Raw genomic sequence first — 24,432 nt, 5'->3', positions numbered from 1 at the left:
AATCTAGCTTATTCCTTATATCTTCAATATTTTTGTAGTCTATTAAATTTACCAATTTAATACAATAATGTTAAAATTTGACTAGAAATCAAAATACTATGTAATGATCCCTATGAGATTGGGCCTAAACTGAAGGTTTAATAACCAAACGGGCTAAGTTAAGGCCCAAACAACTCCGAAAGTTTAATGAACAAAGGTGAAGCAGAAGAGTCAACCCTTTGACAAGCTCATTATCCATTCCTCGTCTTCATCCCCATCACCAGTTTTCTCGCACCTTCCCCTCTCTCTCTCTCTGCAATCTCTTAAACGGCCTTCAATGGTCAGACATAGCTTTCGAGTTTAGCCGGAAAAGAGCATGTCTTCTTGTCTTCTTCCTCAGTTCAAGTGCCCTCCTGATTCTTTCTCTATCCAATTCAGAACCTCTCACTCTGTCTGTAAGTAATTCTCTTCCTATTCTCTCTCATTTACATTCTCATGTTAATATTAAACCTCTCCAAAATATTAAGGTAGGCTTGATTTGGAAGGTGTGTAAGGTTTAGTCTCTATGGTTCTGATTGTACCAAGCTCTGTCTGAACAGTAGCCAAATCTAATTTCTAGTTGGTAGGGATTATAGATCACAAAAACGACGACGTTTTAAAGATACTTGTTATGTCTTAAATGTGCAGCAAAACACAATAAGGGTACAGTCTTCTTCCAACCACAATGTGCAGTATCCACTTCACCGCCGTTATTAACTTCCGTTCTTGATGTGGCGAAGATTAGACTACCTTCTTTTGGTACTGATTCAAATCCAAGAGTATCAGACAGGCAATGGACTTATACAGGAACCATTGGTCCTTCCACTGAGGTCATTATATTTAATTATGTTTGCCAAATGGTTCAGCAAGATTATTGACAACTTCATTGTATTTCTAGGCGAAGTATTTAGACGCTGAAACACTTCTCACAAGCGATGAAGCAGTAGTTGCTGCAGCAGCAGCTGAAGCAGTGGCTCTTGCTAAAGCCGCTGTCAAAGTTGCGAAAGATGCCACGTTGTTTAGAAATAGTCACAGCACGAAACTATTAAATTCATCAACGGCCGCCGGGGAGAAACGGTCCAAGTGGGATCAGTTTACGGAGAAGGAACGTGCTGGCATATTGGGACACCTAGCGGTTTCAGACAGTGGAGTTGTGAGTGATAGAATCATATCACCACCTGCACAACCTGACTGTAACAAAGAGTCTTCTCATGATTTAGAATCAGAAAAGGAAGAAGCTGAGCCTTTAGAGGAGGAGGTTTTAGTGAGATCTACACGCCAAACCGAAAGGAAAGCTAGGAGGGCAAAAGGGCTAGAGAAGACTGCATCATGTATGCAGTCTTCTGTGAAGACTAGTTCCAGCTCTAGAAAGAAACGTGTTGCTTCACAGGAGATTGACCATAATGATCCTTTGCGTTATCTAAGGATGACAACTAGCAGTTCAAAGCTTCTCACTGCCAGAGAAGAAACAGAGCTCTCTGAAGGAATACAGGTTTGTCTCTGATCTTCCAACCTATAAACTAGCCACTTCCTAATCTTCTTAATGTTCTAGATTCTAGGGAAAAACAATGTTTGGAAAATCTTTAGAAATGTTAGAGAGTGATGAAACTAATGGTAGATGGTGTAATCCAAATTATACATTTGAATTTATATGAAAAATAGACTACCTTGACATTCTTGTTTGGTATCTTTTTTATTGTGGTTTCTTGATCATAAACTTTGTGGGGTTTGTGATTTAGGACCTTCTGAAGCTGGAAAGGCTTCAAGTAGAGCTGACTGAGCGTTGCGGCCATCAGCCAACCTTTGGACAATGGGCTTCTGCTGCTGGAGTTGATCAAAAGACTTTAAGAAAACGTATAAATCACGGCACACAGTGCAAGGACAGAATGATTAAAAGCAACATTCGTCTAGTCATTTCGATTGCCAAGAACTATCAAGGAGCTGGGATGAACCTCCAAGATCTTGTCCAGGTTCGAGTTCTTAGATCCTTATCTTTTGTAGTTAACTACATCAGTATTGAGAGAAGTGATAAATATAGAAAATGCATCACAGGAAGGATGCAGAGGGCTTGTGAGGGGGGCAGAGAAGTTCGATGCAACAAAGGGTTTTAAATTTTCAACTTATGCGCATTGGTGGATCAAGCAAGCAGTACGCAAGTCTCTCTCTGATCAGTCCAGAATGATAAGACTGCCTGTAAGTAGTCTCATTCCCCAAATGTTTAAACAAAAGTCTGGTTCTTGTCTGATCATACAATGATTTGGGCAGTTTCACATGGTGGAAGCAACATACAGAGTGAAAGAGGCAAGAAAGCAACTGTACAGTGAAACAGGTCAGCAACCAAAGAACGAAGAAGTTGCAGAAGCCACAGGACTGTCGATGAAACGCCTCATGGCTGTTCTACTCGCCCCTAAGCCTCCAAGGTCGTTAGACCAGAAGATCGGAATCAATCTAAACCTCAAACCTTCGGTTTGTCCTCCTCCTGACATAACACACACCATACATAGTATATAATAGTCTTCTTCTTGTTTTGCTTAAGACAGTAAATGTGAATGCAGGAAGTGATATCAGATCCTGAAGCGGAAACATCAGAGGATATTCTGATAAAGCAGTTCATGAGGGAGGACTTGGACAAAGTGTTGGACTCGTTGAGCACGAGGGAGAAGCAGGTGATACGCTGGAGATTTGGGATGGAAGATGGGAGGATGAAGACGTTGCAAGAGATTGGCGAGACGATGGGTGTGAGCCGTGAGAGAGTGAGGCAGATCGAGTCCTCTGCCTTCAGGAAACTCAAGAACAAGAAGAGAAACAATCATTTGCAGCAATACTTAGTTTCACAGTAACTTTTACCATTTGCTGATTAATGTTTTTGTGCATATAAATTCAATTTCACAATCATATAAGGCATTGTTCTAAAAATCGGTTTAGGCGGGTCTAGTCGCCCACCTAGTTGGAAAATAAGGTATAGAGGAAACGAGTTTTTCAAACCGATTTTTTTTTTAAAATACTTAAAAATTGGTCCTATATACCCCCGTTTAAACAATAATTCTTTATAAACCGCCTAACCAGTGCCTAATGATTTTAGAACATTGATCACGACGAAACGAGTTTTTCAAACCCATTTAAAAAAAAAACGCTTAAAATATTGGTCTTATACGCCCGCTTAAACAATAATTTTCTATAAACCGTCTAACCACCGCCTAACGATTATTAGAACATTGATATAAGGTAACATTCATCATTGCATAATAGTTTGAATCACAAACACAACAAAGCAAGGATTAAGACATCCTTTAGGCACAAAACAAACAACTAAGTCATCATGTCTCTCTCAAGAAGAGGTGAAACTAGTAACGATAGGGATGATAACAACAAGAATGATCAAAAGCAACACAATAACACCAACACACATCCATTTCCTACTACTTCTCTGATGATTCTTCGCCGTCTTAAGCTCCTTAGCCCCATCCTTAACATAATGACCCGCGTTCACCACATGATGCTCAATCTCATCCATCTGCTCCCCTTGGGCTTCAACCATCACAGCCATATCCAAAAACACCTGGTGAAGCTCCAACAAACTCTTCTCAATCTCTTTCGCCGCGTCGTACCTGTCCTGAATCTCAACAACCGTCTCCAACACCTTCCCTCTCCCATGCTCCTGAATGGCTCTAGTTAGAAACTCTTCCCCTCCATCAGTAACGATCTTCTCAATCATCTCCTCGTCAGGTCTCTCTCCAGTGACGGTGAAGTACCGTCTCTCAACGGTCTCTTTATACTCACTCATCATCCTCTGCCTTAGCTCCTGAAACTCCATCATCACTTCTTTTAATTTTTTTCTTAAACCGTTGGTTACAGTCACTCTGCTTCTGTAAACCGGAGTTGTTCCGGATAACCGTTTAATCTCCCGGTTCGCTCTGTCCATCTCCTCGAGGTTCGATTTAATCGATTTGGCTTTGCGTAAACCGGAGACGATCTCGTTGGAGATCTTGTTGCGGAGAGACTTCATGGATTCGGATCTGTGCGCGGATTTGCTCTCGTCGTTGTAGCGCGAGATCCGAGAGAGCGCGGCCTCGATCAAGGACATCTCCGATTTGACTTTCTCGGCTTCTTCGAGGAACGAGGAGAGGTTCTCGTCGGTTTTGTTCGTCATCTCGAGATCGGCGGGGCCTGATTCTAGATCCTTCATCGCTGCTTTCTTTAGGTCGACGTAGCTCGTGAACGACTTCGTCATTAGATCGTTCATCTTAGATCTGAGATTCTCTGCTCAAGGAATGTGAGAGTTTGAGAGAAGAGAGATAAGTGATGAAGCTTCTATAATAAGCTCAGATGAAAAAATAGCCGTTAGTGTCTTCGTCTTCTTCTTCTTCTCCAACGGCTATCTTTCCTTTTTTTTAATTAAGAGAACTTTATTTGTGGAGAATTCGTAACGGAAAAATAATAGAGGGACTACACTGTAATTACGTGTATGATTTAATGCTTTATTATTGTGAAATTGGGCTTTTCGTGTTTGTTACCCACTTTACTTGGGCTTTTTTTTCTATGTCTTTCTTATTGTGTGGAACCGGGTTACAATTTGTTTAGGCGGTTTAAATTACATACTGGAATGTTGGTCCTCTTCGGTTTGGTTCGATTCTCCCAAACCAAAATATAGAATGGTCTACTTCATATTCACACATTTGTAAAAAATGGATTATTTTTGCTTAAAAGGATAACTGTTTCAGTATGATTTCACATATTAAACATTTATTATTTCAGTAAATATATTCAGTCATTTCTGTTTCTTAAAAGATTTTTTTTTGGTTATTTTCTGAAAATCAAAATAAAACCAAACCACATACAAAAGTAAACTAAAGTGAAGAAAATTGGAAAGCTCTTAGCACATGGACTCCAGCTTCACCCTACCTCTCTCTAAATTATGATCTCATCATGATAGTACATATTAATAATGCGATGTAACCTATCATATCATGTTTAGGATTGTTGTTATTCCTTTCAGTATTTTCATATATTTTTTTAAAAATGTAATTATGATAAAAAGGCCCATATGGGTGCATGTGAAATCCTAAGTGGCATATTATAAAGTTAGGTTTGTGCAATTACTTTTCTTTCTAGAATAATAGAGGATGTTTCACAGGACAAAAATTGCAACTAATTAATTCGATAGCTACTGTCCATCTAACTTGCACAATTACAACAAAAAAAAGTTTATACTTTTACACGGTCGATAATGATCGTTCACTTGTCTGCTTTTAGCTCTAAATGCATATAGTTGATAAAGCTCCTTGACCGGGCATACGCAAAACCCCATATATGTATATATGATAGACCTCAAATGCCTTAAGATCAAATGAATATAATTTAGAAAAGAAACCGAAAATTAAATTCAAGTACACAATATATCATAAAGTTTGTGTTTAGTAAAACATAATGTACATGTTTGCAATAATTAAAGTGCATAACTGTGTTAACATGCACGGAAGTGTTATGGGACGTTCCTATTTGCAACTTGGCAATGAACTTTCTTATTTGTCTTTAATTATGTTCTAACAACGTGGGAAGATTCTCTCAAGACCCTCATATCGTACCATGTGAGTTTTTTTTGACGGCATACGGAAATTAAGAAAACATTCTCCCGGCTAATGAAAGATTAAACGGATTCGTGAAACAATCACACACCAGCCTTTAATCTCCTTGAAAAGTCCCACATCTTGATAAAATCATTGTATTGCAGTTATTTAAGGTATGGTAAATACATTCAATACATAGCAAAACATGTTTAGAAAACCATCAACAACAAATGGATTGAAGCAACAAAGAAAGTAGGAGTATCATCTAACGTGGTGGATGTATATTCGAAGTATATATCGAAAGGCCGTAGTAAGCATGATCGACCACTTGTGCACTCTATGATCATAAAATCAACCGGACCATGTACAGGACCCTGCCTTTATGAGCATAAAATCAAACGGACCATGTCTGATGATGCATTTACTCACAACTTTAAGATGACCAAGAGGTACGTTACGTTGACTTAAAAATGATTTATCAGCATTGTTCCATGAAAGTAACATTTATGTGTTTGTGAAAATTAAACACATGTAAAAAAACATCATTAGTGTCAAAATTCAGACGTGAGGTGGAGTTAATTTCTAGAAGGTGATAGTTTTTATTTTGACTGATCTATTAATAGAAATGAAAATAGCTAAAGTAGAGCACTAAGCGAGACACATTCTCTGGCCATGTCTCACTGTCCCACTAATCCCTAATGAGGACAAAGCTTTACAAGTCACTCAGTGTCTTATGATTAGCTGTTTGCAAACCCAAGATCCCACGATCATTATTTTAATCTCCTTTTATCAGCACTTTATTGTTTGATGTCTATACAGATCAGCAACACATATATGAGATAAATCGTACCATCTTATATGTTAAAAATACACAAAACCTAACTATTATATGTATAAAATTCCACCGATGGAAAAAAAGAAACACAATCATGATAAAATAATTGAGAGAGATTAAAATAAATTAAGATTCTGACTTAATCATTGTTTTCCAGCTTTTGGTTTCCACTCTCTCCTGTTATCAACTCTTCGCTTGTGGACCTTTCAATCTCAGTTGCACCATTTGGCTTCCAAATGCCATAAGCTTAGCCAAAAAAGTGAAGAAGAGAAAAACAATGACGATAACTCAACTTTTCTTCCTCTTCTGTTACATTACTTCCTCTCTTGTTTTGTCTGAAACATTTCAAGAACAAGAGATCTTGTTGGCCATCAAGTCAGACCTGTTTGATCCTTCTAACAATCTCCAAGACTGGAAGCGCCCTGAGAATGCTACAGAGTCTGTTCATTGTCGCTGGACCGGAGTTCACTGTGATCAAAATGGCTTTGTAGCTAAGCTTCTTCTCCCCAGCATGAATCTCAGTGGAAACATCTCAGATCAGATTCAGAGCTTCTCTTCTCTAACAGTCCTTGATCTCAGCAACAATGCGTTTGAGTGCTCTCTTCCTAAATCTCTCTCTAACCTCACTTCCTTGAAAGTCTTCGACGTGAGTGTGAACAGCTTCTTTGGAACCTTCCCTTACGGTCTGGGAACAGCCACTGGTCTTACACACGTCAACGCCTCGAGCAACAATTTCTCCGGGTTTCTCCCTGAAGATCTCGGCAACGCGACTACACTCGAGGTTTTGGACTTTCGTGGAGGTTACTTTGAAGGCTCAGTGCCTTCTTCTTTCAAGAGTCTCAAGAAGCTGAAGTTTCTCGGTCTTTCGGGTAATAACTTGAGCGGAAAGCTACCGAAAGTGATCGGTGAGCTCTCTTCCTTGGAGACAATCATTCTCGGTTACAACGGCTTCACTGGCGAGATTCCAGAAGAGTTTGGGAAGCTGAGGAGCCTCCAGTACCTAGATTTGGCTGTCGGGAACCTCACTGGCCCTATTCCATCTTCCTTGGGACAGCTGAAACAGCTTACAACGGTTTACCTCTACCAGAACCGTCTCACGGGGAAGATTCCTCGAGAAGTAGGTAACATCACTTCTCTGGTGTTTCTTGATCTCTCTGATAACCAGATCACAGGAGAGATACCTAGAGAAATAGCTGAGCTGAAGAGTCTCCAGCTTCTGAATCTGATGAGGAATCAACTCACGGGAACCATTCCCTCGAAGATCGCTGAGTTGCCACACCTCGAGGTTCTCGAGCTGTGGCAAAACTCTCTGGCGGGCTCCTTACCGGCGGATCTCGGCAAGAGCTCGCCGTTGAAATGGCTAGACGTCTCGTCAAACAAGCTAACAGGAGACATCCCATCCGGATTGTGCTATTACAGAAACCTCACAAAGCTCATTCTCTTCAACAACTCGTTCTCAGGACAGATTCCAGAGGACATCTTCTCGTGTCCGAGTTTGGTCCGTGTCCGAATCCAGAAAAATCTCATCTCTGGACCAATCCCAGCTGGCTCAGGTGACTTACCAATGCTTCAGCATCTAGAGCTAGCGAAAAACAACCTCACCGGTCAAGTCCCAGATGATATAACATCATCTAAATCACTCTCGTTCATAGACATATCCTTTAACCATCTCTCCTCCCTACCTTACTCCATTTTCTCAAGTCCTAACCTCCAAACTTTCATCGCCTCGCATAACAGCTTCAATGGAAACATCCCTAACCAGATTCAAGACCGTCCTTCTCTGTCCGTCCTCGACCTTTCCTTCAACCGTTTCTCAGGCCAAATCCCGGAGAGGATCGCTTCCTTTGAGAAACTCGTGAGTCTAAACCTCAAGAGCAACGACTTGGTAGGAGAGATCCCTCAGGCCTTAGCCGGGATGCACATGTTGGCTGTACTCGACCTCTCGAACAACTCTCTAACGGGGAACATACCGCCGAGCTTGGGAGCCTCACCAACGCTGGAGATGCTGAACGTGTCATTCAACAAACTCACAGGCCCCGTTCCTTCGAACGGTCTCTTCGCAGCCATAAACCCAAACGACCTCGTGGGAAACGATAACTTATGCGGTGGAGTTCTACCTCCTTGCTCAAAGAGCCTAGCTTTGTCAGCAAACCCCGGGAGAAATAGAATCCACTTGCATCATGCAATCTTCGGGTTCATAGTCGGAACAGCAGTAATCTTGTCTCTCGGAATAATCTTCTTGGCAGGGAGATGGGTATACAGAAGATGGGATCTCTACAGCAACTTCGCCAGAGAGTACCTCTTCTGCAAACAGCCTCAACAGGAATGGCCGTGGCGACTCGTGGCCTTCCAGAGACTATCCTTCACAGCGGGGGACATCTTATCACACATCAAAGAAACAAACATAATCGGAATGGGAGCCATGGGGATAGTCTACAAAGCAGAAGTCATGCGACGGCCGTTACTAACAGTAGCGGTTAAAAAACTTTGGAGGTCACCATCACCAGATATCGAAGACAATCATCATCATAGTATTCAAGACGAAGATGACGACGACATTCTCAAAGAAGTAAACCTCCTAGGCAACCTCAGACACCGCAACATTGTAAAAATCCTCGGGTACATTCACAACGAGAGAGAAGTGATGATGGTATACGAGTTCATGCCTAACGGCAACTTAGGCACGGCGTTACATTCAAAAGACGATAACAAATTCTTGTTAAGAGATTGGTTATCGCGCTACAACGTGGCCGTTGGAGTTGTGCAGGGACTCAACTACCTGCACAACGACTGTTACCCTCCGATCATCCACAGAGATATTAAATCGAACAACATATTGCTGGACTCGAGCCTCGAAGCGAGGATCGCGGACTTCGGATTGGCGAAGATGATGCTGCACAAGAACGAGACGGTCTCCATGGTGGCGGGATCGTACGGGTACATAGCTCCCGAGTACGGTTACGCGTTGAAGATTGACGAGAAGAGTGATATATACAGTCTTGGTGTGGTGATGCTCGAGCTGGTGACGGGGAAGATGCCGATAGATCCGTCGTTCGAGGAGTCGATTGATGTGGTGGAGTGGATTAGGAGGAAGGTGAAGAAGGGGGAGGGGTTGGAGGAGGTGCTTGATCCGAGTGTTGCTGGAGAGTGTAGGCATGTGATTGAGGAGATGCTTTTGGCGCTGAGGATCGCGCTTTTGTGTACCGCGAAGCTTCCGAGGGATAGGCCGTCGATTAGGGATGTGATGACGATGCTCGCGGAGGCGAAACCGCGGCGGAAGAGTGTGAGTCATGGAGGAGATTTGCCGGTTTTTAGAAACTCGCCGGTGGTGGGGTTGATTTAGGAAGACGGAGGCGGGAAAGGGTAGTTTTGTCATTGCGATAGTTTTGGGCCCGTTGTATTTGATTTACTTCCTTCTTCTTTTTTACTGAATCGAGCCCATATTAGGCCTGTTGAAGACAATGTGACATCATCATTCGAGTTGTAATAGGTCCGGGAAAAGTGCCAATTTCGACCCAAACTATTTCATTCGTGCCAAATACGACCCGAACAATTGATCAGTGCCAAATACGACCTCAACTCAATTATAATTCAAAAAAACTATCCGAACTTCTTAAAACGTGCCTAAATCTACATTGACTCTAACAGAAGTTAGTCAACCGTTAACAAGATAAAACGACGTCGTTTGATATACGAGGAAAAGTGCCAATTTCGACCCCAACACTCTCAATCGTGCCAAATAAGACCCGAACAAATGGTCAGTGCCAAAAACGACCTCAACTCAATTATAATTTAAAAAAAAATTATCCAATTTTTTCTAAAACGTGTCTAAATCTACATTAACTCTAACAGAAGTTAATCAACTTTTAACAAAGATAAGACGATGTTGTTTTGATATATGTATTTTTTTTAAAAATATGTTCATTTCGGAATTCAAATCCGTGCTGGGATATCCTTTTAAAGGGGCACACTAACAACTAGACTAAAATAATTTTTTGAAATATTATTACAAATTGAAATTCTCCATTATATAAACTACTATTCTTGTTCATCTTATCCAATTTAAAACTTTGGTGATTGCTTTATATATTTTAGTTATTGTTTAATTTGTCTAATATTTTGTACAACATATCTTAGTGAAAGAAAGGTAAAAGGCCTTTTAACATTTTTGAACAAAATATCAAAATATATAATATCAACTTTGAAAACTAAAAAAAATTCCCACTTAATTTTAAAAATTAAAAATAATTTATATAAGAAAATTGTATAAATAAATTCAAAGTTGTAAGCATATTTAAGATCGTATAATAATAAATATTTTATTATTTATTTTTAGTTAATTTATATTTAAGATAAGAATAATTTTATTATATAATTTCAAATTTAATGTATTTTATAAATCAAAAATTGTCACCAAAATTTTAAATGGATAAGATGAAGATAATAATTTTTAAAATTTCAAATTAATAGTATTTTATGGAATTTTAAAACCATGTTGTGATACCCTTTTAAATGGGCACACTAACAACTAGATAAAAGTAACTTTTTAAATACTATTACAAATTTGAAATTATATAAACTATTATTATTCTTCATCTTATCCAATTTAAAATTTTGGTGACAATTTGTTCTGATTTATATAAATACATTAACGTGTTTTTCTTATTTATCATATCTTTAATAAAATTATATCTTACTAAAATATATATAATAAAATATTTATTATTATACGATCTTAAATATGCTTACAACTTTGAATTTATTTATACAATTTTCTTATATAAATTATTTTTAATTTTTAAAATTAAGTGGAAATTTTTTTTAGTTTTCAAAGTTGATATTATATATTTTGATATTTTGTTCAAAAATTTTAAGAGGCCTTTTACCTTTCTTTCACTAAGATATGTTGTACAAAATATTAGACAAATTAAACAATAATTAAAATATATAAAGCAATCACCAAAGTTTTAAATTGGATAAGATGAACAAGAATAGTAGTTTATATAATGGAGAATTTCAATTTGTAATAATATTTCAAAAAATTATTTTAGTCTAGTTGTTAGTGTGCCCCTTTAAAAGGATATCCCAACACGGATTTGAATCCCGAAATGAACATATTTTTTAAAAAAATACATATATCAAAACAACATCGTCTTATCTTTGTTAAAAGTTGATTAACTTCTGTTAGAGTTGATGGAGATTTAGACACGTTTTAGAAAAAATTGGATAATTTTTTTTTAAATTATAATTGAGTTGAGGTCGTTTTTGGCACTGACCATTTGTTCGGGTCTTATTTGGCACGATTGAGAGTGTTGGGGTCGAAATTGGCACTTTTCCTCGTATATCAAACGACGTCGTTTTATCTTGTTAACGGTTGACTAACTTCTGTTAGAGTCAATGTAGATTTAGGCACGTTTTAAGAAATTCGGGTAGTTTTTTTGAATTATAATTGAGTTGAGGTCGTATTTGGCACTGATCAATTGTTCGGGTCGTATTTGGCACGACTGAAATAGTTTGGGTCGAAATTGGCACTTTTCCCTAATAGGTCCTCTTTGTTAAGTGGCTGCAGGAATTGTATTTACTGTGAAATTAATAAGAGACTAAAGTTGTAAATAATATGAACAAACATTTTGTTTTTGGTACCGAAAAGAAAAATTTTGTTTCAAAAAATTCTATTTTTTACATTTTCAGTGGATGTTTTATTAATTAAATGCAAATTTTTAAAAATTTAATTACACTTATTAGATTTTTATTAGTTTTAAATTATGAAAAATCATAAAAATTTAATGTGTTCTATTAAAATGCATGAAAAAATTTAACAGATGAAGTATAAACAAATATTTTTAACCAGAGAAAATATCAACAAAATTTCAAACTCGCGGAGGCGAAACCGTGGTGGAAAAGTGTTAGTTACGGTGGAGATCTGCCGGTTTTTAGAAACTCGCCGGTGGTGGGGTTGATTTAGAGAGACGGAGGCGGTAAGGGTAGTTTTGTCATTTCGAGGCCGTCGAGTCCATTGTATTTGATTGCTTCTTTTGTTTTACTGGACCGAGGCCACATGTTTTGGAAACTGATGGGCTCGTTGAACCCAATGTGACATCATTCGATTGTATTTACCAAGGCAAATCAAATTTTAATAAACTAAAGTTGTAAATAATTTTTTTTTTTTCTGAACGTGAAGTTGTAAATAATTGGAACTAACATTTTAAAATAGAGAGAAATATCAACAAAATATCAAAATTTGCAAAAACAGACTATTAATTTTGAAAAGTAAAACTTCATTTTTGGATAATCATAAGCCAAGCACTATAATATTTTTCTTATCTAAAAAATCTTCTAGAAAAATCTCCTAAAACAATGTGTGGATATCCGGTAATGTCCACCACCCGTGATTAACAAAACCAAATTGTATTAATGAACTTGGCTTTAATGCTTTTTTTAAATATTTATATCGTTACCCCTTTCGATGGTTATAGACCATAGGTTATATAAACAAATTGCATAAGAAATTGCATCTGCTTGCTTCTGAAGCGTTACTCTTTTAACTTATAAGACATCATCACACATCACACAACAAAAAGTTAGGAAAATTTACATATCAAAAGCCCAGCAAGCAAGCCACATGACTCTTTGTTTCCTCTCTGATATGATCTTAAATTGAAAAAAAAAAAAGGTGATTAATATTAGTGAAAAAATATCTCTTTGCTTTGTTCATATTGTTTCTTGAGGATTTGAATAGATCATCACAATACCAAACATGGACCTGTAGATCTAATTCCCTATTTGCCCTTTTCTTCTTCCTTCATCCTTTGATTTTGTGGCTTTTTTCTCTGGGAATATAGAAAAGGTTTGGTTTCATATTTGGACTTTTATGGCTGTATCTTTGTATTTTTAATGCAAATATTGAAAAGGACATGCGATGTTTCTTCATCAGTTTCGTAATAATCTGGATCTTTGGTCAAGTTTAGTGTTAGATCTGATGAATCTGGATTTTGTTTTGTAAAAAAAAATCACTAAAATTGCAAATTGACTTGGGTTCCTCAGATCTATCAAATCCCTTGTTGATTGGAGCTCCAGCTGTTTTGACCTCTAATTTAAGAAACCCTAGTTTAAAGTCAGATAGTTTGTAAGCAAATTTTTGTTGATGGGTCTTCTTAGATTTTGATTGATTGAAATATTTAGTTTTTTTTTTTTCTTTCTAATTTCTATATTGGGTTTTGTGATATTCTTGAGAAATGATGAGACTTTCCTAATTGTAATTGTTTGTTGTTGGAAACAGTTAAGTAATGGGGACAGAGCTGATGAGAATCTGTGTGAAGGAAGAAAGTGATGAGCTGCCATCTGTTCCTCCTGGGTTTGAATCATATGCTACTTTCACTTTAAAAAGAGTTGTCCCTGACCCTGGTGCTGCTATGGAAAGTGTTTCTTCTGTATCAAATCAAGGTGAGATGGAGATTGAATCTGATGAAGCCAAAGCTGCTCGGTCTCTACGGCGTAGACCTTGGATTAACTATGATGATGATAGCAATGCCTTGTCTCAAAATCTTGATCAAGTTAGTTCCTTTTTTTTAATCTTTCCTTATGCTTGGTCTTTCTTTGCCTTGTTGTTCTAATGCAATCATGTGGTTGCAGACTTGTGGAGTGAAGCCTTCTCTACCTAAGGGTGTGACCAGAGGATGTGCAGAATGTAATGACTGCCAAAAGGTTAATAATCTCAACTAATACTCACTTCAGAACTAAACTTAAAAGATTCTTACCTCTCTAACGTTATATTCACAGGTAACTGCGAGATGGCAACCAGATGAAGCTCGAAGGCCTGACCTTGAAGATGCCCCTATATTCCACCCTACCGAAGAGGTCTTGTTTCACATTCTATTGCTTCTAACTTTCAACTGCATATTCATATTTGTCTGACATTGAGCTGGAAACATGTTTGTAGGAGTTTGAAGATACTTTGAGCTATATAGCTAAAATAAGACCAAAGGCTGAGAAGTACGGAATCTGCCGAATTGTTCCTCCTCCTTCCTGGAAACCCCCTTGCCCGCTGAAAGAAAAGCAAGTATGGGAAGGTTCTAAATTCACCACACGCGTCCAAAGAGTGGATAAGCTTCAGAACCGGAGCTCTATGAAGAAGGTTTCAAAGCTTTCTAATCAAATGAGAAGGAAGAAGAGGAAGTGCATGAAAATGGGAATGGATCCTGGCTCCGCAAGCCCAGAAATGAGTGAGCTTGAGACGTTTGGGTTCGAACCTGGTCCAGGGTTCACTCTAAAAGACTTCAAAAAGTATGCTGACGAGTTCAAGGCTCAGTACTTTAAAAAGAGTGAAACATCTACGGACAGTGAATGTACATGGGAGCCAGCGGTTGAGGATGTTGAAGGTGAATATTGGCGGATTGTAGATAAAGCTACCGAAGAGATAGAGGTGAAGTTTTTATTCCTTTTTATTTGTGGTTTTGAATTGTCTGTTGTGGCCTCTGTATCTCCTGACTACCGTGTTGATTCTTTAATATAGGTGCTGTATGGTGCTGACCTTGAAACTGGGGTATTTGGTAGTGGTTTTCCCAAGATATCATCTAGTCACGAGGCTGCTTCTTCTTCAGAAGAAAAATATGCAAAATCAGGCTGGAACTTAAATAATTTCTCAAGGCTTCCAGGATCACTTCTTAAGCATGAAGGCAGTGACATCTCTGGTGTTCTTGTACCGTGGTTGTATATTGGGATGTGCTTTTCTTCTTTCTGCTGGGTAAGATGGATCTCTGCTAGTTGCTTAATTGAAAGTATTGTCATGCCTATACATTCTGCCTATGCTCTAGTGTCATCATATTACACAATTTAATTACTCTAGTGGATGTATTTTTCATCAAGTTACATCTTATCTTGTTTTGTTGTTTTCTACTACTGACATTCCTTTTGTTATTGTTTCCCCCAATATAGCATGTTGAAGATCACCACTTGTATTCGATGAATTACATGCACTGGGGTGCACCAAAACTGTGGTACGGTGTTGCGGGGAAGGATGCTGTTAAACTAGAGGAGGCGATGAGAAAGCATTTGCCTGACCTTTTTGAAGAACAGCCTGATTTGCTTCATAAACTAGTAAGCATTCTGTAGTTAATAACCTTGTAGGAATTTATATTGATCCATTTAAGTTCATTTGTTAGACATCATTGTTTCGGTGTGATTTGCATAAAGTTAATCCTCTGATGCTCTTTCCTGTAGGTTACACAACTCTCCCCATCAAAACTGAAAACCGCAGGAGTACCTGTGCACCGCTGCGTCCAGCATGCTGGAGAGTTTGTCTTGACTTTCCCTCGGGCATATCATGCTGGATTCAACTGTGGTTTCAACTGTGCTGAAGCTGTGAATGTAGCACCAGTCGACTGGCTGCCTCATGGGCAGAATGCTATAGAGTTATACTGTCAACAGGGTAGAAAAACGTCAATCTCGCATGATAAACTCTTGCTTGGGGCAGCAAGAGAAGTAGTGAAAGCCGACTGGGAGCTTAACTTGCTAAAGAAGAATACAATAGATAACTTGAGGTGGAAAGAGTTTAGTGGAAAGGATGGGATCTTGGCCAAAACACTCAAGGCACGTATTGACATGGAACGTACAAGAAGAGAGTTTCTGTGCAGCTCTTCACTTGCGTTGAAGATGCATAGTAATTTCGATGCTACCAACGAGAGAGAGTGTTGTATATGCTTCTTTGATTTGCACCTGTCCGCTGCTGGTTGCCGTTGTTCCCCGGAGAAGTATTCATGTTTGACTCATGTGAAGCAGTTGTGTTCCTGTCCGTGGGTCGCTAAATATTATCTGTTTCGCTATGATATGGATGAACTGAATGTTCTTCTTGAGGCTGTGGAAGGAAAACTTAGTTCTGTGTATAGATGGGCGCGTCAAGATTTGGGATTGGCTTTAAGTGAACACCTCTCAGGAAGCAAGATGGAGACTAGTGAGGAAGAACCACAAGCAGCTGCACTTTTAGGGAAAGATTTACAGTTAAAAGTAACACCAAGAGAAGATCTAAGTAGAGGGTTAGAAAATACGTTACTTCTGAAAGTCAAGGAGGAGCAATTAACACCAAGCCACTGTATGAAGCCAGTCAAAGAAGAAGAAGGCATCTCTATGACAGCTGCTAAGTCCACAAGTGGAAAAAAGAGTTCACAGAGTGTACCCGATGATGTGATACTCCTAAGTGATGATGAGCATGACATACCTAGGAAACGAGTTTCTGAGAAAAGAGATGCAGATTCGCCTGGCAAGCATTTAAAAATACAGGAGAGACCAAGCCACGTTTTAGCGTTAGAAGCGCCTAGTAAAACTGCTGCTCCCATGATAGAAAAGCAAGCAAATTCTTTGCCTGATAGACAAATCACTATGCCATTGCCTACTAATGACCAAAGAGCAGTGCAAGGGGATGTTACAAGTTCTGTATCGCATGCTGAAGTTAATGCCGTAGCTGATGGACTTGCTCATAATACCAGCAACCAAGATGGTGTAAACCCTACTAGCTCTAAATCCAAAATCTCTGGAGGTTTGGCTATACAGGAAGTGGTTGATGGGATAAGAAGTACCTCTGGTACACCGTCTTGTTCGCAAAACAATAGTCCGGATAGGATCATCCGCCAAAAGGGTCCACGTATAGCAAAAGTTGTGAGGAGAATCAATTGCAATGTAGAGCCTCTAAACTATGGGTGTGTGCTTTCTGGAAAATCATGGTGCAACCGCCGAGCAATTTTCCCTAAAGGTAACATGTTGTTTATGTAAACATATATGCATTGATGACATTTTGCAAGTGCTTAATGGCTATTCTTTGTTGGTGCAGGGTTTCGTAGTCGGGTCAAGTACATAAACGTTTTGGATCCGACGAGGATGAGCTTCTACGTTTCAGAGATTCTTGATGCTGGACGCAACAGTCCATTGTTCATGGTAAATTAATATCTTTCTTGTCTGAAAAAAAAGTTGCATTGCCTTAGATTATCTTGGTCAGTAACAAACTGTGTGGTTATGATCTTCTTGTCAGGTTTACTTGGAGGGTGTTCCCAGTGAGGTGTTTGCTCACTTGTCGCCTACAAGATGTTGGGAGATGGTAAGAGATAGAGTAAACCAAGAGATAAGTAAGCAGCACAAAGCTGGTAAGCTAGATCTTCCTCCTCTGCAGCCTTCTGGGAGTCCTGACGGTTTTGAAATGTTTGGATACACGTCACCTGCAATCTTACAGGTAATAATACTAAAACCAACTTTGCCTAGAAATATATAGCTTCAGTTGTAAATCTAGTTGACAGATAGATAATCTAATTTGTTAAAACAGGCCATTGAAGCATTAGATGTGAATAGAGTTTGCACAGAGTATTGGGACTCCAGGCCTTACTCGCGGCCACAGGTTCAGTTCCCTGCAAATGCTCTTCTTCTCAGAGAAGCCAACACAAGCATACAATCATCGGATGTGAGAAGTCTCCAGAAAGCTCCCAGACAACGTCTATTACCTGCTGGAACGAAGTCTAATCTCAAAGTTCTGCTCAAGAAGGCTAACATGGAGGAACTGAGCTCACTTCAAGAGGTGTTAAATGAGTCTAACGTAGATTTGGTGACCGAACTTGTGAAGGAAGAGATCCAGAAGCGGTGCTGATTTAGTTGGAAGGAGATTTAGTGTGTACATACAGAGTTGATGAGGCTCCCTGCACGTTCTTTTTGGACACTTTTACAGAGGAAACAGAGAAACATATAACCAAAAAACTCTGTTTGTTCTTGCGCCTCTTGAAACAACAACACAGAGGAGAAAGAAAGAAAGAAGACTTTAAAGGCTCTTGAAACCGTTAGTTTTAGACTTTAGTCGCTAGTGGGACTACAACAAGATTCATGTGTGGATTGGTTTCCAGTTCAACATTTCACACTAGTATTGGCATCTATTTTGAAAGTCCAAAGTACATTGAATTGAAAGAGATTATCAAAAAATTACTTCAGATAATACCATTTTTCTAATCTCAGCTCTCGTAGCATCTCTAAACCAGAAAAAAAAATCAATTTTCTTGCAACTGTGAGGGTGTTTCATAATAAAATGGAGGAAATCATAGGGTGACAATTACATTGACAGATCGAGCGATCCTTATTGTTTACAATTAGATATAACTTAGACAAACAACATTTAAAAAGAGAGAGCATTTTCGGTTTTGCCGGTTTGGTTTAGGCTTGGTTCCTGAATCATTTGCATTGCTTGCTGCCAAAAAAAAAAAATATCAATGCATATAAATATCAGTGTCACTTGTTAGAGAAAGTTATAAGTACAGAGAAATATGATGAATATTCTTACTTGTAAGCAAGACAATGTGTAATGTACATCACTTATTGTTATCTGGTGGTGTACAACCATTCTGATCCTGAAACCACATTCCAAAGTCATTATTTATATATCTAAAACATATAACTTTCCAAAAACTTCTTTATTTGCATATTAAACGTTTAAACAAATCAAATTATGTCCATGTGAGACATACCGAGATGAGTTTCCTGGGAGGACGAGAATGCCACACTCCGTTAGACTCTTGCGCAGTTTCTCAGCAGTAAGTCTTGATCCATCCTCCATATCCATGAATATCTGAATTTTGAGACAAATAATTAATATAATTATTGATAACACAACAAGAGTGTTGACAATGCGCACCGCACCATGTTAGTCTCCACGGCTGCAACGTTTATTCTAATCCCTTTCATTTGATTCAACCCTTCTGCAAATATTTACGTTATTATCTGTTATATATTTCTTGTTGTGGTGAATTCTAACAGTGAATACGGTCAATGAGTGGTACGTACATACCAGCTAACAACTTTGCTTTCTTGTGGTCAAATTGTAGCTTTGGGAGGTTCTCTTGGAGTGCGACCAAAGCGGCTGCACACAGAACCCCTATTTGTCTCATTCCTCCACCTAGTGTTTTCCTCAACGTTTTCGCTTTCTCTATGAAAGTATGTGAGCCAACGATTACAGTTCCTACTGGAGCTCCAAGACCTTTAGAGAGACACACCTGAAACATAGTATGTACATGTGTGAGCTAATCTCTCAGTTATCTCTTATGTAAACCTTTCTCAGAGGTTAGAATGAGAGAAGACGGTACGGAAACAGAGTCAGCAGCCTCTACAAGCCTATGGACAGGAACTCCAAGTGCCTACAGAAAGAATATTTCATAACATTTTAGTCTATAAGAATGGCAAACCTCATAAATAGCAATTTTTAAGTTTTTTATCAGAGAATAAGCACTAGAAAAGAAAAGTTCTCAAAATAACGTTTATTAATCAATAAAATCACTAAACTACCATACATCCTAAACTCTAACCATGACTCCACCTACTAAATACTAGGCCTTAAACTATAATCATTAACCCAAGCCAAAATAAAAATAAATAAAAACTATATTTTTAAAAATTAATGCTATTTTAGTGATTTATTTATTTGTGTGCTAATTTTTGAACAAAAATTTAATTTAGTGCTATCTAAAGATATTTCTCTCATATAATAATAATTGTGTTTATATGTCACAATCCTAGTTCAAACTTCAAACGTACTATACTGTGGATTGTTATAAAAAAGAGAGAAAGTATAGATGATTGATATTACAATGGAAGCATTAAAGAGGCGAGCTCCATCGATATGAAGCTTTAGTCCATGTCTCTTCGCAATCTCTCCAACTCTATCTGTGTATTCAGCACTCAAACATCTCCCACCAGAGCTGCATCAATACCTCATAAGAGACTAGTTGATAAAAACATAACTTCTTACTCGTTGTAAGCGACACTTACTTGGCGTGTGTGTTCTCCAAGCAAATCAACCTTGTAGATGGATAAAACGTGCTACCTTTAGGGTCTCTAATAGCTGCTTCTATATCCCCCAAGTCCATCGTCCCGTCTTCTTCATTCTTGATTGTCTTGGGATGCACGCCACCGATTGTTGATATCCCTCCATTCTCGTAAACATGGATGTGGCTGTTGTCTCCAAGAATCACCTCGCTGCCTCTCACTTCGCAGTGAACCATAACGCATATCAGATTCCCCATTGTACCAGATGGCACGAAGAGAGCTGCCTCTTTACCCATCATCTTAGCCATCTCCTCTTCGAGATGTCGAGCTGTTGGATCGTAGCCAAGTATGTCATCGTCCACCTCAGCACCAGCCATTGCTTCGCGCATAGCATCAGTGGGTCTTGTCACGGTGTCTGATCGTAGATCCACACTTCTTATCACCATCTTAAAAGCCCTAACGTGTTATATAAGGTAGATTAGGAAACGCATGAAAGGATAAACAGATGCCCTAACGTGTTATATAAGGCAAAGACTTATTAAATGCTTAAGATTTGTTTCTTAAGAATATGTTTCAACAGTTTTGACTGTCATATCAGAAGGAAGAACCTTGACATTTCACTTTCCAGTAAACTGGTTTTTGGGGGACAGACCAATGACTCTCCTATTAAAATGTAAAACGTCCGTACGAATCTCACTAATTGCTGCTTTTAAATATTAGAGATTAGGATGAGAAGAATATTAAAATGTCCCCTTCCTTCTTAACAATCACTAGAAGGAAAAATCTTAGAATATCTTAGGAATAATATAATACTACTATTCATAATCTAAAGAAGGAATGTAATGAAAAAAGAAAACCAGTAGTAATAAAAGTTCTTAGAATAATTATTGTGTTGAGCATGAGAATGATGATCATGCATGCAGGTTAAGATTTGAATAATATTTTACATGAGAACCGGTGTAGTACCTGTGTAAATGAAGAAGGATGCTCTTGTTTCTGATTCCAACTTGAGCTTAGTTAAATAAGCTTGATGCGGCCTAACACCAAAATAACACATCACAATAATTAAAACATTTGTAAATAAACTCGTGAAGCTAAGGAAAGTTTCAGGTTTGCATGTTAAGAGGAAGGAAATCCTTTAAGGTTTAGGAACGTTTGGCACTGGAACTTAAAAGAAAACGACGAAGTTGTGTTCCATATGGGAAGCACACGTACATACGATGCCAAGGCAAAAAGAAATTCACGAGATAGTTGTCGTCTTCTTATTATCCTCGACCGTATCGATGAACCAAAGTTTTATAGTGTTCACTTTCAATTGATCTAAATTCTAGTGTCGTGTCTTATATTTGTCAAAACTTATAGTTGTTAATATAGTGGCTATAATATATTTGTAATGATATGTACGTAACTTTATTCTTATTTTTTCAACCGTATGATATGTGTGCTTTGTTTCCTTGGCAAACGGAGATAACGTAAATTTTAACTCGAGGATGTCAAGGTTTAGTTAATTTAGAACTTATAACAGATAATAGTGTTCACTTCTTATCTTTTCTAAATTTTTGTTTGGAGTACAAACTGTTTTATGTTTTTGGACAAATGACTAGCTATGATTTAAGGATCTTAATCTAGATAGATTCATATGCAAGGCAGCATGGGTCTAAATCTTCTCCAAAAACATATATATATATACAGAATATAAAAAGAAAATCAAATTTATGTGTATATTACATATTTATGAACATTAGCCTGTTTAAGAAATTATCTTGCACCATGCACGTATTTACGAAGAAGACATATATGATGCAGAAAAAGACAAATCATGATTTTGTAATGACAATACACATGTAAAATTTATTCTGTTTTCTATACATGTTTCCTTTATATTGTTACGGTCTCAAATTCTCATAATACGATATATATTACGAATTTAAGGAGCAACAATGATCGATGGAACGGATATCAAATATATACAGAGAGTCAGAGGCAGCTATAATTGAAGCATCAGGTAAAGCATCTCGTCTACAAATCTTGCTACCATTAGTTGAAAAAATGGAACGTACCACTTGATTAGTAATAAAGACTTACAAGTAGAGAAGACGGAACTCAGATATCTTTCACCCACTAGTCGTCAATACTTTTTCAAGTCTCTAGTCTGGAGTAGCTGTAACTACATACCTTCATGTCTCTCTATTTATAGAAATATTGAGTCAGCTCCCACGTTTCACTTCTACTCTCATGGATCATGGCGTCTCCGTCTCTATCGGATTTAATTTTCCAGATTTAATTCTTTTTTATTTTTCATTTTTCTTCTCTAAAATAAACTAAAATTATACAATCGTTATAAGCGTGACACCAAATTTTGAGACTGTTATATCTTTATTTCATTCAAATGGGACGTTTTTCTTCTTTCTTCAATAATTGTGAAAGCATATGTTATACATATATACAATTGTTTTGTAGTGGCCCTACACCAAAGTGCTAAAAAAAATATGAGTGGAAATTGAATTTCCGATGACGATCGAACTCAGTTAAGCCGGCTGACACTTTTACTGGTCGAACCAATATGACATTTTTCATAAAGAAAACTTTCCAGAAGCAACGAGAGGCGAGAGCTATCTGTAATGATAATAAGTTTGTATATTTCATTTTTGAAGTGGTGCCGCTGCAGTAAACGTTCAACGAACTTTGGAATATGAAATATGAGATTATGCATGGATTGGTGAAACATTAACTCTTCAAATGTTGCATGAAAGTTGGATACGTACTTTTTCTTTTAAAATTGTTTTAGCTTGCAATAAAACATCTCACTCAGCCAGGTAATTTTTAGTTATTAAAATATATATGGTTGATGAGGCCATGAGGGTTGACCAAGTTTCTTAATAGAATTTTTATCCCACCAATTAATAGTTTGTAGTTTAAAACAAGAACGTTTATGTAACCCGTTTTAAAATGGCATTATACTAATGTGAACTCAATAACATGCTATCAGTTGACCGTCCAAAAGATAATTACAACATGCTATTATCATATAACTTACACGGCATGTGTTTCCTTAACACGCTATTTTTTTCTAATAGATTATTATAGATCAAATCTTAGTTTCAAAAAAAAAAAAAAAGATTATAGATCAAATCATTCTGAACAAATGATTTGTAATTTTGAAAAAATTATGTGTATATTATATGCTACATAATTTATTTTTAGGAAACGTTTAAATTATACTAAATATAATATAACTAAAATATAGTCAATCTATTACAAACGCAAAAAGAAAACTAAATTAAACAAACATAAAGCTTAACTAGGAGTTTTCCTGCGCCATGCGCAAATATAAAATATTTAAAAATGTTATATATAAATTAAATTTTCTATTTTTATATTTTACTTTTATTAGTTAAAAAAATAAAATCATAATGTAATTGTTTTTAGTTTGATTTATTCAAGTTTACTTTGACCTTTTAATTTTGCATTATTTAACTTTTGATAAAAATAATTGAAATTTATAAAGTTACTTTATTATATTATTCTTTATTTAATTACCATTTTTAAATATGTCTATTTGTAAATATGTAAATTATTTCTAATAATATATACATTAAATAAAAATAACTTATATACCTTGATAAAATATATATTTTAAACTATACTTATTTTAATAATAAAAATATGATTCATATATTGATGTAAAATTTTAATATTCGTAATTATTATTTATATATAAGAACATATTATTTTAATAGATATAGAAAAGTTATTAAGTATCATAAAATCTTACCAAAATGAATATTTACTGAGAAAAAATATTTTTGATATAAAAATTTATTAGTTATTACTATATTATGAAACTTTTCCAAAAATATAAATCCGTATATAGAAAATCATCATTATTATATTTAAAAAATCTTACCAAAAACATAAATCTAAATATAATAAATTTTACATGTCACAATTAGATTTATGTCCTGTCATATTTCTTTTAAGCAATGTCATCATTTTTTTGTGAAAGTTAATGTAGTGATGACACATATACAAACCACTTCTCAAATATAGTCTACGGGATTTAGAGTACCAAGATTAATTACAATCTCGAATACATTATTTATTCTTATATAATTATTTTACATAAGCAAAAATTAATGTAATTATGAATCCATGACGATCTATGAAAATTGTATGGATTCTATAAATATAGATACATTTGTTTGTTAAAATCCATTGAAAATTTTC

At 36.9% G+C, this 24,432-nt stretch overlaps 5 protein-coding genes across 10 annotated transcripts; 3 read left to right on the top strand and 2 right to left on the bottom strand.

Annotated features, from left to right (window-relative positions):
- The first annotated feature begins 166 nt into the window (after positions 1-166).
- Positions 167-3,002, top strand: LOC103836385 (RNA polymerase sigma factor sigB). The gene is made up of 7 exons (XM_009112638.3): positions 167-434; positions 667-848; positions 917-1,510; positions 1,758-1,988; positions 2,071-2,211; positions 2,284-2,484; positions 2,574-3,002. The coding sequence occupies exons 1-7, from the start codon at positions 356-358 to the stop codon at positions 2,856-2,858; spliced, it is 1,713 nt and encodes a 570-aa protein (XP_009110886.2). The 5' UTR covers positions 167-355; the 3' UTR covers positions 2,859-3,002.
- A 254-nt stretch (positions 3,003-3,256) lies between these two features.
- Positions 3,257-5,028, bottom strand: LOC103836384 (syntaxin-related protein KNOLLE). Its single transcript, XM_009112637.3, has one exon. The coding sequence runs from the start codon at positions 4,259-4,261 to the stop codon at positions 3,347-3,349; it is 915 nt and encodes a 304-aa protein (XP_009110885.1). The 5' UTR covers positions 4,262-5,028; the 3' UTR covers positions 3,257-3,346.
- Positions 5,029-6,175: 1,147 nt separating this feature from the next.
- LOC103836383 (leucine-rich repeat receptor-like protein kinase PXL1) lies at positions 6,176-12,204 on the top strand. The gene is made up of 2 exons (XM_009112636.3): positions 6,176-9,910; positions 11,966-12,204. The coding sequence occupies exon 1, from the start codon at positions 6,698-6,700 to the stop codon at positions 9,761-9,763; it is 3,066 nt and encodes a 1,021-aa protein (XP_009110884.1). The 5' UTR covers positions 6,176-6,697; the 3' UTR covers positions 9,764-9,910; positions 11,966-12,204.
- A 242-nt stretch (positions 12,205-12,446) lies between these two features.
- On the top strand, positions 12,447-18,385 carry LOC103836382 (putative lysine-specific demethylase JMJ16). Of its 5 annotated transcripts, XM_033277317.1 has the most exons (12): positions 12,447-13,267; positions 13,700-13,973; positions 14,053-14,124; positions 14,200-14,277; positions 14,360-14,842; positions 14,933-15,163; positions 15,355-15,516; positions 15,640-16,379; positions 16,473-17,164; positions 17,243-17,346; positions 17,441-17,638; positions 17,729-18,385. In XM_033277317.1, the coding sequence occupies exons 2-12, from the start codon at positions 13,707-13,709 to the stop codon at positions 18,044-18,046; spliced, it is 3,345 nt and encodes a 1,114-aa protein (XP_033133208.1). In that variant the 5' UTR covers positions 12,447-13,267; positions 13,700-13,706; the 3' UTR covers positions 18,047-18,385. The 5 variants fall into 5 exon arrangements, with proteins under 5 accessions (XP_033133208.1, XP_033133207.1, XP_009110879.1 ...); XM_033277316.1 differs by having other exon boundaries at positions 12,447-13,093; positions 15,640-17,164; XM_009112631.2 differs by having other exon boundaries at positions 15,640-17,164.
- Positions 18,046-24,397, bottom strand: LOC103836381 (probable low-specificity L-threonine aldolase 1). Of its 2 annotated transcripts, none has more exons than XR_004450247.1 (9): positions 21,172-24,397; positions 20,209-20,661; positions 20,027-20,138; positions 19,527-19,577; positions 19,232-19,436; positions 19,079-19,142; positions 18,912-19,012; positions 18,728-18,794; positions 18,046-18,634 (listed from the first exon to the last, which is right to left on the bottom strand). XR_004450247.1 is itself a non-coding variant. In XM_009112630.3 (9 exons), exons 2-9 carry the CDS (start codon positions 20,649-20,651, stop codon positions 18,563-18,565), a joined length of 1,110 nt encoding a protein of 369 aa, XP_009110878.1. In that variant the 5' UTR covers positions 20,652-20,661; positions 21,172-24,397; the 3' UTR covers positions 18,421-18,562. The 2 variants fall into 2 exon arrangements, 1 of the variants encoding a protein (XP_009110878.1); XM_009112630.3 differs by having other exon boundaries at positions 18,421-18,634; positions 19,084-19,142.
- Positions 24,398-24,432: the final 35 nt, after the last annotated feature.

This window comes from Brassica rapa, chromosome A08 (assembly GCF_000309985.2).
Source record: "Brassica rapa cultivar Chiifu-401-42 chromosome A08, CAAS_Brap_v3.01, whole genome shotgun sequence".
NCBI lineage: Eukaryota > Viridiplantae > Streptophyta > Magnoliopsida > Brassicales > Brassicaceae > Brassica > Brassica rapa.
This window is presented reverse-complemented; position numbering and strand designations above follow the sequence as displayed.